We start from the raw sequence: 13,632 nt of genomic DNA, 5'->3' as shown, positions 1-13,632 counted from the left end.
AAGTCACTGGATATTTAAACACGCTTGGAGTAGAATATTAACTGGCCATTCATTATGTCATATAACAGATGGCCACATGGGCTAGCATCATATTTGATGTTTGTGTGTGTGTCTGAGCGAAAGGCAGAGAGAGAGAGAGAGGGGAGGGGGTGACTCCATTATGTTCTCTATTACTATCTGTTAAGGATAAAGACACCATTTAGATTTTTGCACAATAAGTAGTCAAAGGTTTTCCTTCCAATCTGCTAACTGTGGAAGAAGACAGCACTCATTAAAAGCACATGTGTAATCTTAGAAAACATATGAATTAACCTCATAACAGGAATCCACACTTACTGAATCCAGTTTCCTCAAAAACTATTGGTTTTCTAATAAAATTATTCACACTCTCTCTCTCGGTTGATCATGAATCACTGAACCCCATTTGTGGGGTTTCCTCTTAAAAAGTACTATTCTTTCCTCTAATAAGAAAAATGAAGCAGTAAAGCACACTGACGCTTTTCGACTTCAGAGAACTTAATAACCCACCAGCAAGGCTTTGACAACATAGGTACAGATTATCTACACTCTTTCATGACATCTTCCTTGAAGCGACTGAAAATGGTTCATTAAAGAAGAATAGGAAGGAAGGCCTTTCAAAATAATATCATTTTAGCTGACAGTGAATTCCCATAAAAATAATTCCAGTTAACATTTATTTGTTTTATTTTTCTTTTCTACACACACACACACACACAGGCCGGTCAAAAAGAAACCAGGGGCTTCGAATCAAAGGAAGTAACCTGACACACTGAACACATGTATATTTCTGTGAAAGCTTACGGTGGAAATTAGGACTGACCTTAAGCCTTTTGTTAAGGCTAGTGACGCAGTCACACAGCTCCCGGGACCTGGAGGTTGTGGGTTCGATTCCCGCTCCGGGTGACTGTCTGTGAGGAGTGTTCTCTCTGTGTCTGCGTGGGTTTCCTCCGGGTGCTCCGGTTTCCTCCCACAGTCCACACACGTTGGTAGGTGGATTGGCGACTCAAAAGTGTCCGTGTGTGCGTGTTGCCCTGTGAAGGACTGGCGCCCCCTCCAGGGTGTATTCCTTGCGCCCAATGATTCCAGGTCGGCTCCGGACCCACCGCGACCCTGAACTGGATAAGCGGTTACAGATAATGAATGAATGTTATTATAAACAACATATGGAGAGGCTTATAAAATAGCAGTGTCATTTGACTTATATCATTAAAAAAAGCACTTGAAATTCAGCTGTGATTCGTGTGCACGGAAACCCAAAGCTGCAGATGGACTACCCGCTTAGTACACTGAATGCAACAAAGTCGCCACCTTGTGGGACAAATACTATTTTGCAGACTTGAATCTCAGATTTATCAGTGCATAGCGATTCTTTTTTGAAAACCATTCCTAAGCAGGGGAAACACTGCATGCTCTGTTACACGGCACCGGATACTAGCTCCGTTCACTCTCCCAGACCGCTCTGTTTACCGGGCTTGTCTGTACATGAAGCTGGAAGAGCATAAGCACTCGCCAACAGCACCTGGCAAGTTCCACATAACTACAAACAGTGAAGGAAAGTCTAACCGATTACCTCTGGAGAGCTGTTATTATCTTTTTTAATTCTCCAAAAAATACTTAAATACATGCCCTGTGAATTGTTAGCAAGCGTGCTACATTCACAGTGGTTTAAACTGAAATAAATTCCATGATGGACTGGTAAACTGAATGATCATTATACAGTAGTACCAGGTCTGAGAATGATACTGCTTTCAGTAGCATTTATGCATGTGTGGGTGTGGATGTGTGTGTCTGTGTGTGGTCTAGGTTCTTGTAAAGAATCTGAGTCATGAGGTGGCACTGAAGACAAAATGATTAAATTACTTTTTGAGACATTTACCCACCCCCTCCACTCACACACACACCAGAATTTTTAAACACATATACATAATAATAGTTTAAATTAAATTCAGGTCATTAAATAATCCCCTGAAAACTCATCTCTGTTAATCTGAATTATACCATCCCTGCCCAAGGAAAAACATGCATCTCCATTTTTGGGTTTTAGTTCGCTGCATCAAACTCAGAAGCTGTCTTTCACATTATGTGAACATTTCATGATGTACGGACCAACAAATATGCTCCAAAATCAATCATTCATTCATTGTCTGTAATCGCTTATCCATTTCACACACAGACTACAATATGAAGATAAATGTTTGGTTTTTTTTGGACAGTGACTCTGACATATCTTCTGTTTTTAAAACCACAAGTTTATGTTAACAAGGTAAAAAGTTGGGTTTTTACTGGGTGTTTTTAAATGAAAGTCTTTTATTTTCTCAAAAAGTAGCTAAATTCACTTGTAATTACTTTAAAAAAAACTACAAATATAACTAAATTTAAAATCAATTCTCTCACTACATACATAAAATGTCCAATACATGTCCAAATATTAACAAAAAAAACAACAACAATCTTCTTTAAAATGAAATTTAGTATTCTGTGTTTGTGTGTGTTTCCTCAAGAATGTACAACAGAAAAGAGAGGTATTCTGATGATGCAATTCCTCTTGTGACACACCTTTTAAGGTATCACATCCTACAATATAGTGACATTTAATGTACTCACTTAAACTGAAGTCCTGACTGCTTACTAACATATCCGGTGGTGATTAAAGCTAACACTAGTGTCATAAATAATTTTACTTTTCATTCAACTACAAATGAAAGAAACTAGAAATACTTTATAAATCAACAGATTTATGAGGTTGAATGTTAATGTCTGTTTTACTACTTCAAATACTTCATAAAAGGATAAGTGAATCCATATTCATCAAGCAAATTGTTTGGAAATTAGATAGATAGATAGATAGATAGATAGATAGATAGATAGATAGATAGATAGATAGATAGATAGATAGATAGATAGATAGATAGATAGACAGACTATATTGCCAAAAGTATTAACTCACCATCATTAAATTCAGGTGTTCTGATAACTTCCATGACCACAGGTGTATAAAACCAAGCATGTAGGCATACATTACAAAGTTAAAGCAATTGGGAACGACAGCAGCTCAGCCATGAAGTTGTAGGCCACGTAAAATGACAGAGCAGGGACTGTGGCTAATGAGGTGCATCGTGTGCAGAGTTTGCCAACTTTCTGCAGTCGCTACAGACCTCCACACTTCATGTTGCTTTCAGATTAGCTCAAGAACAGTGCATAGAGAGTTTCATGGAATGAGTAGCTGCATCCAAGCCTTACAATATCAAGTGTAAAGCACACAACCACTGGACTCTAGAGCAGTGGAGACATATTCCCTGATTAATTATGCTTCTCCGTCTGGTAATTGAATGGTTGAGTCTGGTGAGACTGGCAAGGCCCATAAAGACATGGATGAGTGAGTTTGGTGAGGAAGAACTCAACTTTCCTGCACAGACGCCTGACCTTAACCCGATACAACACCTATGGGATGATTTAGAGCAGAGACTGTGAGCCAGGTCTTCTTGTCCAACATTGTCTGACCTCACAAATGCAATTCTGGAAAAATGGTCAAAAATTCCCATAAACACACTTCTAAACCTTGTGGAAATCCTTTACAGAAGAGTCGAAGCTGTTATCGCTACAAAGGTTGGGCCGACATCATTAAACCCTATGGATTAAGAAAGGGAAGTCACTCAACTCCAAATGCATGCAAATGTTAGATAGATTCCAAAGGAAATTTATCACTAGAGAAGAAAACAATTGAGAAATTGAAGTACTAAACTGTCCTCATCACCTTCAGTTAGGGAACATTTGTAAGTGTTAAGTGTTACATTTCCTTTTACATAACATTTACATTAGGCAGATGTTTCTTTCAACTGACAAAAATGTTTAACTCTGTTTATTTGTACGCTAATATAGTGTTAGTAATCTAGCTCAAGGACTCAGTTGCCAACTGTTCTGAAGTGGGAACTGAATTTTCTGCCATATGGAAAACAGTAGTTACCCACTGTGTAACCGCTATATCAACCAATATTGTTTTCACTCAAGCGAGGTAAATGTTTTGTAGTTTTATTATTCATTTAAATTAGAAGTTAAGGGTCATGTGATGTTTGAGGGTATATCAACGAGTGAGCACCTTGTGGACTAAAATGTGTTCTAAATGTACAGTATTTTCATATGACTCAGGTATTGTCGTCATAACAAAGGAGCGGTTTTTTGTTTAGTTTCTGGTATCGATTGTTTCATTCATTGCTTGTGTTTTAAAATGCAGTTACCTTGAGGACATGATTATCATAGTTGAGTCATCTAGAAGCTAAAGCGGAGTGGTCACTAGCACCCTCCCACACACACACACACACACACACAGAGAGAGAGAGAGAGAGAGAGAGAGAGAGAACGAACTTTCGTAAACTTGTGGTGTGGCGTAGGTCGAGTATTTCTTCCTTCTCTTCCTTCTCTGTTAAATGTGGTTGCAGTGTTTGACTAGTGAACCAGTTTAACTGTAGAGTTTGAGTCGTGTTCAAAATGCTCGTGAATATTTTAATCCTGCTGCTCCCGGCTCTTCTGCTTTTCGCGCTCTTTTTCAGACGCACCAGGTAAATAACTCTGGAGAGCACCAGAGAGCTGCTTGGACTGGAGCTCGCCTTTATGCCATTCAGTTGCAGTTAACTTTTCAAAACGTCTTTGTGGAAAACGGGTTTGTTTTTCTCTTTCGTTAAGGCGCAGAAACGATCCTCCTCTGGATAAAGGGCGAGTCCCTTGGCTTGGCCATGCCCTGGAGTTTGGAAAAGATGCTGCTCAGTTTCTAACGAAGATGAAAGAAAAGCATGGGGACATATTTACGGTGAGCAGTTTTTTTCGTAGCCCCTGGAATTTCTTACTTTTTGGTTGAGATTTTTGGTTTCCTACACGTCTTGTATTGTCTCCTGAGCACCTGTACTGTTAAAGGGCAACCAGCTTTTTCTACCCAGCTGTAGTTGTAAACAGTGACATTCAGGGAGTTTTTAATGCTATTTTTAGTAGTAGAGGAACTAGTCTAGAATCAGTACAGACTATGTTCCTTAAAAATGTCTGCATCTGAGTATATGTATTTAATTTACTTAATTTGGATAGATTTTATTGTATTTATCTAAAACCACCACTAAATCCACACATGTATCCTTTTATTTATTTATTTATATTTATTTATTTATTTTTTATTTATTTATAATTTATTAATTTATAGAAAAGGGTAAGAGAGAGAAATGAATACTTGGGTATAATAATCTTTTTGAAGCAAGTTTCCTTCATTAAATAATTGCAGTCAAATCAGGGCATGCAAGGTCTGCATAAATACAGGCCCTTTTTTTTGCAAACAATCTCTGGCGTTACACATTATGTTCATAATCAGTTTCATTATCAAACCTCCCCACCGTTATGGTTCCACAGATACTTAGATATTGAATTGTCTGCCCAAGAAAGTTAACTCTTGTAAAATGACGTCTGCCTTGATCTTATTACATACTGTCCTCCCTCATACTGAACTCACGTAGCAGGTTTGCTGTATATTTTTATCAATTTTAATATTGCGTGATTTTGTCAGTTACAAAAATCATACCTCCCACCTTGTGTGTCATGATTACTTAACCCCACAGACCATTCCTGTAAGTCGGTTCTCATTACGTCATGAACACTGTCATGGGCATGATATGTAGAATCTAATACAGAAAGCATGCTGAAAATGCAAAGCATGTTTATTAGAAGTGATTCAGCAAGACAAGGTGAAACAAAACCCAGTTGATCACAATGTTTGAAAATATGTATTATTTATCCATTATTCCTACCCACATTTTCCTCATTTTTAAACAAATCATTACCAGTTCCACACAGTTCCACACATAGTATAACATGGCAGGTAGTTTTGCTGTCATACAGTTCCAGGGTTCACAAACCTCCCAAACCCTCCAGAGTTTCCTCCCACAGTCCAAATGCATGTTTGTAGGTAGATTGGCTATTTAAAAGTGTTCATAGTTATGAGTGACTTGGCTGTGACGGACTGTTCCTAGTGTATCTGGGGTGGGGGGGTTCTGTACCAAACCGGATGTTCTAAACCGGATGAAGCGGTTACAGAGAATGAATGAATGAATTCCAGGTTACTAGTGAGCTCAACATGCTTCGAGGATAATAGTCACTGTCCCGATTCCCACACAAGCAGGCATGAGCTGAGTGAACGGGGAGAGAGCTGTCTTAGCCACCTGAAGAGAGCAAGACCAGTTGGGTTGCATCACCAGGGTTAGAAATTGCAAGACAATGCTGCAACTCAGGAGCCCCTATAATATAATGTTTTAACTTTAAAAAGTAAATAACCTGGTTGACTTTAAATCTTGACTTCTTTAATCTAAAACTTATTTAACAGAACATATTTTGTGCGCTGTATTCTGTTCGTTTATTATCTGTAGCTCAAATGAATTTTAGGACAAGCAGGTTAATGTAATTAAATGTTATTATAATATTATAATGTTATATATAATATGTTATTATAATTATAATATATTTTAATTATATTAAATGTAAGGTTTTTACACATTTGTTTTTTTTTGATACATTTAAATGGACACTTTTTACAGTGTGCTGTTCTGATGTCATCTGTAGATTCGTGTGGCTGGTCAATACATTACAGTACTGATGGACTCCAATTGCTATGATGATGTCCTCAAGGACACCCACTCTCTGGATCTGACTCGCTATGTTCAGGTTCTGATGGAAAGGATATTCAGCCTTCGTTTGCCTCACCCCGACCCAGTATTTGAAAAGAAGATGTTGGAGCAGTAGGTGTAACTCAGATGTTTTAATCAAAATGATGACAGTGAATAGATTTGCATATACGACCCCTGGTGGTAATGCAATACATGAGTATCAGTTAGTACACCTGAATGTTAGACGTCACAGGTTTGCAAGATTTCAGTGAAAGGTGATGGTGATGGTTGAGACATTATTTCAATATGATGTTCTCAGTGTGTGTGTGTGTGTGTGTGCTTACAGACATTTTATTAAAGGACCCAGTCTAACCCAACTTTGTAGCTCAATGCAGAGCAACCTACACTTCCTTCTGGAGTCAAAAACCTGTAGAAACCCAGCCAAGTGGAGAAAGGACAGACTCTTCAGCTTCTGCTACAGCTTGCTATTCAAGTATTACAACTCTTACTCTCCTTAAATTGTGATATATGTATGTATTAAAGCAAATACAGTATCCAGTTTTTACTTGCACATAGACACATCTGCTGTCACTAAGGCAAAGAATCTTCCCACCCACAGGTAGAAAAAATTGGGCCAATCATACTCATACGGAGTTACATAATGATGAAACCCTGAGTGTTCACTCATGTTTCTGCAGGGTGTGGCTCTGTGCCTTACACATGGTGTTATTAAAGTTCACTGCAGTTCTGTTTGTGCACTTATGACTGTTTCTTTTAAACCAGCTTGGGTTAAACTTACTGAACACTTTGAATATTGTGGTGGTTTCTATATTGGTAAGAAATGGTGTTAAAATTATAGATGGTGTGATTATTAATTTTAAAGTCAAGGGAGGTTGCATTCAAGAGTGCAGACAGTTTTCTCTGTTCAGTAAACTAATTTAATAATAATTTTCCTTCATCATGAATCTGCAATAATTGGCAGACAATGTGCATGAAGATAATGCATACAAAGTCTCCTTTCAGAAACATGTCCAAATCTACCAAAGTACTTCAGAATATCTGTTATGCATCGTTGGATATTATTTGTTTATTATAACTTCTCCTTTTTCCCTGCATTCTCTCTCTCTCTCTCTCTCTCTCTCTCTTTCTTTCTCCCCCTCCCCCTCTCTGTAGGGCTGGCTATCTTACCCTATTTGGCACAAAGAACAACAATCATGCAGAGTTAATTGAGGTTTATGAGGAATTTCGGCAGTTTGACAAGCTTCTCTCTAAACTGGCACGGTGTACTGCGAAAAGAGGTAATTTCACACTTTCTTAATCAACACTGCATCTAGAAAGGTGGGGTTGTCCTCCGGAACATGCTGTACCTAACTTAATGTGTCATCAAATTGCACATATCTAAGCTCTGTGTTTATGTATGTTTTTGCACATTTTCAAGACAAAAATATAGAACCATAGAAACACAAAGAAAATCAAGCTTTTCTTTATTTTTCACAAAATAAAGTTTTTTAATGTAAAAGGGCAGAGTTTTTCTGTTTTGCTTTTGAGGATTACATGATACATAGAGCACACTGAATTAAATTTTATTATTAGAACAAATTGTTATCTGAACAGTCGTTGCATTACTTTTAGGACAGCATTGTAAAAGGTACCAATGGAATATCAGAAATGCCTATAGACATTATCCTTGGACTTTTCTTGGATCTAAATTTCCTCAGAAATATCTAAATAACATAAAGGCAATTTTATTAGAGATTACATATAAGTGGTCTTTAACTTTTACATATCGCAGGTTTACATAAATTCATATGGAACATAAGGGATACATATGGGACACATACATGACTCCATGTCCTCTGTGTGTTAGATGAGAAGACTGTTGCAAGTTCAGCGCGAAAGCGATTATGGAAGCTGCTTCATCCAGGCTGGACTGCTCAGGGGGCAGAGCCCCAGTCATGGTTGCAAACCTACTTACAACACCTAGAGGATCAGGGCCTGGACTCACACACACAGAAGCGAGCCATGCTGCTCCAGCTATGGGTTACACAGGTGAGTTTATACACACACACACACACTCTGCAACATACCACCAAGTCATATTTCTACAGGAATTTCTCCTGCCAGTCTCTAGCTGTTATCTTGAACATATTCAGAATAAACTCTATGCAAACGGTGTGGAAATTCCTGGCCTCTGATGTCAGTGTTTTTTATTGACCTAACCTGGAAAGAGTGCGGGAGTGTGTGTATGTGTGTGTCCCTCCTGGTGACTTCATTCATTGAAAGTAAAACAACGGTGAAAGAAGTATTTATTACCTCAGGTATGTGTCCCCTGTGAATACTTGCCTTCTATTTGTTGTGGTTTATATAGTCACTGTCCCAAAAAATCATGTATCTCCAAAATAGTAACTTTACAGGAGAAGGGAAGGACTTTCAATGGACGTCAATGTAAAAATAATTTGTTCCTATTTATTTCTTGTTATTTTGGAGCATTTCTGTTGGACCATCATTAAGTTTTTCTTTTTGGACAGCGACAGCATTCCTTTTAAGGTCTATTCTAAGAGCTTTTTAAGTTTGAGTGTATATTATTAAAACATCAGAGAAATTCTGTATGTACAATACTTAATTTTAAATCAGTAGCATATTGTCTGGAAGGAAATGTTTTATGGTTGTAACAATTTTACTAATTAATTTACTAATCATCTGAAAAACAACTCATATTAAATAAAAGATAAATGTCCTTTAGTAGTAATTTCATATGGGTAATTATATTTTAATTATGTACCTAGGGTTATTCACTAACATTCCAGTGCATGAATACAACTGAACCGAAATCTTAGCGAACAAAGTTACAGCATTTGGAACAAGACCAACTGCAACATTTCCTTTAGACTAACATGTAAATGCACATCTCCACCACATGAGGGCAACATAAGTTAAAGCAGTGTAAAGCAGAATATGGTGTCAACTTTCACAGTTGTAAATGCTTTCTGCTCTGTGACTTATACTCTTTCGAAATGTGAAACTCTGTGTCACTGACATGGCTCTTTAAAAATTGATCTGGATGACTGTCATCAAAAGAACAAACCAAAACATTCATTCATTCATTTTTTTGTAGCCATTTCATACTGCCCGGGGTTAGGGTGGGTCCGGAACCAACCTGGAGTTATTGGGCACTAGGCAGGAACACACCATTTATAGGGCGTCAGACCATTGCAAAGCATCACATATACAGTCCCTCACACACACCCACTGTCAGAAAATATATCTCCGTGGTGGTACCTTTTGCTGGGGGGGGCACACACCAAACTCATCACAGACATTGAACCGAGGTGGAGTTTAAACCCCCCACAACCCCAGAATCCTGGAGCTGTGTGACAGCTGCCAAAGCATGAATCAGTGCGTGGGAATTCCACAAATAAAATATCAACACAGACGCTGAGTCACAGCCATATTATTGGAAGAGGTGGAGGGAACAGTACACTCTCTGTAGCCACTATCAGAAGGGCTTTGTCCTTCACTGACTCTTGTCTGTCAGCTAAGAAGCACCTCTGAGCCCTGCCATAATCACCGCAGAACAGGTTCAAGTGTGCAGTAAGGACTGACAGTTGGGTCTGAACATTCATACTGTACTTATTCAAATGATTTATGACTGTCTGACAAGGAATGTAGTTCTGTTGAAATACCGTAGATCTGCACCTGAACGTTATTCTTTTTCATTATTTGTTTGTCTGTGTCCGATGGTGATTCACTTTCCTCAGAGATTCTGGTGAATGTATTCATACAGAAGGTTGTCATAAGTAGCCTGCAGTGTTTTGACAGTTATTGAAGAGGAAGTTGTTGTGTGGTTTTTTTTTTTTTTTTTTGCTAATGATAATTTTCTTATGCTTACTGAACACCAGACATCTTCACCAACATTATTGTTTTCTTGCACACTTATCAGGGTGTAGACCCTTTCGTTTTTACAAGGATATCCATTTCACCAGAGAGTGGGCCTCACATATCCATTGGTTGTAAAATATTAGGGAAAAAGATTTTTTATTTGCAATATCAGCACTTAGTTAAATTATTGTGATATTAGTAAGATTGCCTGTTCCATTTGGCATTTCTATTATAACCCAATCACGTGGTTCTCATACACAGTAGAAGCCAACAGCATCACGTTTTCAAAATGACTTTTTGTGGTATAAAATACTCAAAGGTTCTAATGTGAAATGAGTACTGTTTAACTGAAGCTCCTGTCTGTGTATCTGTGCGTGTTTATAGGGTAATGCAGGTCCTGCCGCATTCTGGCTTCTGGGCTACTTGCTCACTCACCCGGAGGCTATGAGAGCAGTGAGAGAGGAACTGCAGGGCCTACAGCGCCTCCCCCTGGACGAGAGTGTGAACACTCCAGTCTTTAGTGAGTCTCAGTGGTGATTTATTTAAGCAAAAAACCACCTCCAGGTTGTGCTATGTCTTAATGTACTTCAATGAAACCGAACGTTCTGAAATGATGTTAATGCATTTATATACATTAGGAAAACTGAGTAATTCAGCCTTGTTATATGGATACGGTATAATTAGCGAAATGCAACAAATCATATGCAACAGTAATAGGCTGATTTCTGTGCTGTTTGCAGACAGTGCCCTGAAGGAAACTCTCCGCCTCACTGCAGCTGCCCTCATGATCAGAGATGTGATGCAAGATAAAACAGTTCGCTTGAGCAGTGGGAGGCAATACGCTCTGCGGCGTGGAGATCGTCTGTGTATCTTCCCCTTCCTCAGCCCACAGATGGATCCTCTGATCCACCATGAACCAGAGGTAGCCTATACTCACTAACTTGTCACATGTACACATGTAGCCAAATAAGTGTATTACTCCCAATGAACATGCAAGTTGTTGAAAATATATAAACCCAAATGGACCTTCTGGTCCAAAGTGAAGTAGGGTTGGCCCCTGACGTGCTTCTGCTTACTGCAAGGCATTAGTGCATCAGTGAGTTTTTTTATGCAGGTAGTTTAAAAAAATAAATGCTGTGAGTTAAATTATCATCATTATTATTTGCAACTGTTTATGTTTATGTATGATAGCTTTTAGATAAATTTAACACTTATTACAGTCACACTTACTATGATTGGGGAAAATATTCAGTGAAAACACAGTTCAGACAAATACAACTCATAACATTCACTGAGTTTCCATATTGAAAAAACACTGGAATTTAATCCTATTGTAAACAGTATTGTGGGCCATTATCATAGGGACTGGATTACACCCTGGAAAGGCCAAAGGACGTATCAAGATGTGGTTTCTGGGATTAGTGAGTTAGTAATGTCATTGACTAGCAGGAGAATTGGAGCTAATCCTAAGGGCCAGTGCCAAGACAGAGGTCACATCATGTCCAGAGGTTGCTACAGCTGCTGACTGCACATGCTGCATGCACGGTTGGGCCTTCTTTAATATGGACTGATTGATAAGTGCTTGTAAATTACTGCATTGTTGTAAAGTGAGCAAATGCTAATATATCAAGAAGAGGAATGCACTGAGAAAAAAAATAACTTGTGTTCAGTGGCTCCCCATTATTAAAATATATTTAATTAACATATTTATTCTCCTGAGTAAGTGAACTAGAGGCGAGGTTGTAGTGTAATATATTTGGTTAATTTCAAATGTTATCATCTCCACACTTAACATGTGGTGGTATCATATTAAAATGACTAGAGAGAACACAGTACTGTATTTTATTAATGAACTGAAAATGTGCATATTTTCTGCATCAGCATTTTTCTGCTGATATCCACCAAATAACAATAACCAGTACTGAATCAGAGCCATACCTTAAGATTTATTAAAGATGTGCCTTTGCCAAATGAATGTTTTTTTATAAACACTGTCATGGTATGCAAACATTTCTCTTAAACACTCTGTAAGCTTAATTTTACAAGCTCTCATACGACCTGTTTTTTTGACCATATATGTTCTATTGATTCCATCAGAAATTCAAGTTTGACCGCTTCCTTAACGCTGATAGGACAGAGAAGAATGATTTCTTTAAGGATGGGATGAGGATGAAGTATGGTACCATGCCCTGGGGAGTAGGGAGCAACTTGTGTCCAGGGCGGCTTTTTGCTGTTAGTGCTCTAAAACAGTGAGTATTAATCCTCCTGCAGAGAATGTGTTCTACATTTATACTGACTACCATTCATTTCTGAACTTATGTCACCACTCTAGATTTGTCTTCATCATATTAACACAGTTTGACCTGGAGCTGTGTGACTTAAATGCTCAAGTGCCGCCAGTGGACCCTAGCCGCTACGGGTTTGGGATGCTTCAGCCAGATGGAGATTTAGAAATCTGCTACAAACCCAAGAAATGATTCAGAATCTCAAATCCAATCATGTGCTGTAAAGATTAATTTTTTTAAAATATCCCTGTTTATTTAAAGAAATGCTTTCATATGATGTTCTTTCTTTTTTCACTCTTTTTATATCAATTTATATAATTTATTTATTGGAGTAATAAAATATAACTTGTTTCATAATGCTGCCGAAGTTTTACTTTTGTTATATTTCCAAAATCACATTTAATTCCCTTTTTCCCTTTTTAAAATATATTATTAACCTCTGAAATTTTATATATATATATATATATATATATATATATATATATATATATATATATATATATATATATATATATTTATGTGTGTGTGTGTGTGTGTGTGTGTGCGTGCCAGTGCTTAAAATTACATTCCTCTATAAAATAAAACAATCAGTTACAGTACAAAAAATAAAACTTGAAATACCAAACTAAAAAGGGGGAAAAACAAATAGAGTGGGCAATTTTTAATTGGCTTCATAATGAATAAATCTAAGAGATTAAGGGTAGCTGTTTGCTGATCAGATCATAAACGGCCACAGTAACTTTAGGGTGTAGCTGTAGGACTGGAGCAATAGAAATTGTGTGGCTGCGGGTAGGAAGAGAGTGGGGTGGGCT

The 13,632-nt window shown here is 37.8% G+C and overlaps 1 protein-coding gene across 2 annotated transcripts; it reads left to right on the top strand.

Annotated features, from left to right (window-relative positions):
- The first annotated feature begins 4,358 nt into the window (after positions 1-4,358).
- Positions 4,359-13,109, top strand: ptgis (prostaglandin I2 (prostacyclin) synthase). 2 transcript variants are annotated; one of them, XM_066665460.1, is made up of 10 exons: positions 4,359-4,405; positions 4,702-4,825; positions 6,613-6,788; positions 7,003-7,149; positions 7,830-7,954; positions 8,524-8,705; positions 10,920-11,055; positions 11,276-11,457; positions 12,633-12,784; positions 12,868-13,109. In XM_066665460.1, the coding sequence occupies exons 2-10, from the start codon at positions 4,796-4,798 to the stop codon at positions 13,010-13,012; spliced, it is 1,275 nt and encodes a 424-aa protein (XP_066521557.1). In that variant the 5' UTR covers positions 4,359-4,405; positions 4,702-4,795; the 3' UTR covers positions 13,013-13,109. The 2 variants fall into 2 exon arrangements, with proteins under 2 accessions (XP_066521557.1, XP_066521556.1); XM_066665459.1 differs by having other exon boundaries at positions 4,365-4,577.
- The last annotated feature ends 523 nt before the right edge of the window (positions 13,110-13,632 follow it).

Source organism: Hoplias malabaricus, chromosome 3 (genome assembly GCF_029633855.1).
Source record: "Hoplias malabaricus isolate fHopMal1 chromosome 3, fHopMal1.hap1, whole genome shotgun sequence".
In the NCBI taxonomy this organism is placed as follows: domain Eukaryota; kingdom Metazoa; phylum Chordata; class Actinopteri; order Characiformes; family Erythrinidae; genus Hoplias; species Hoplias malabaricus.
Note: the sequence above shows the minus strand (reverse complement) of the source record. Positions and strands in the feature narration are given on the sequence as shown.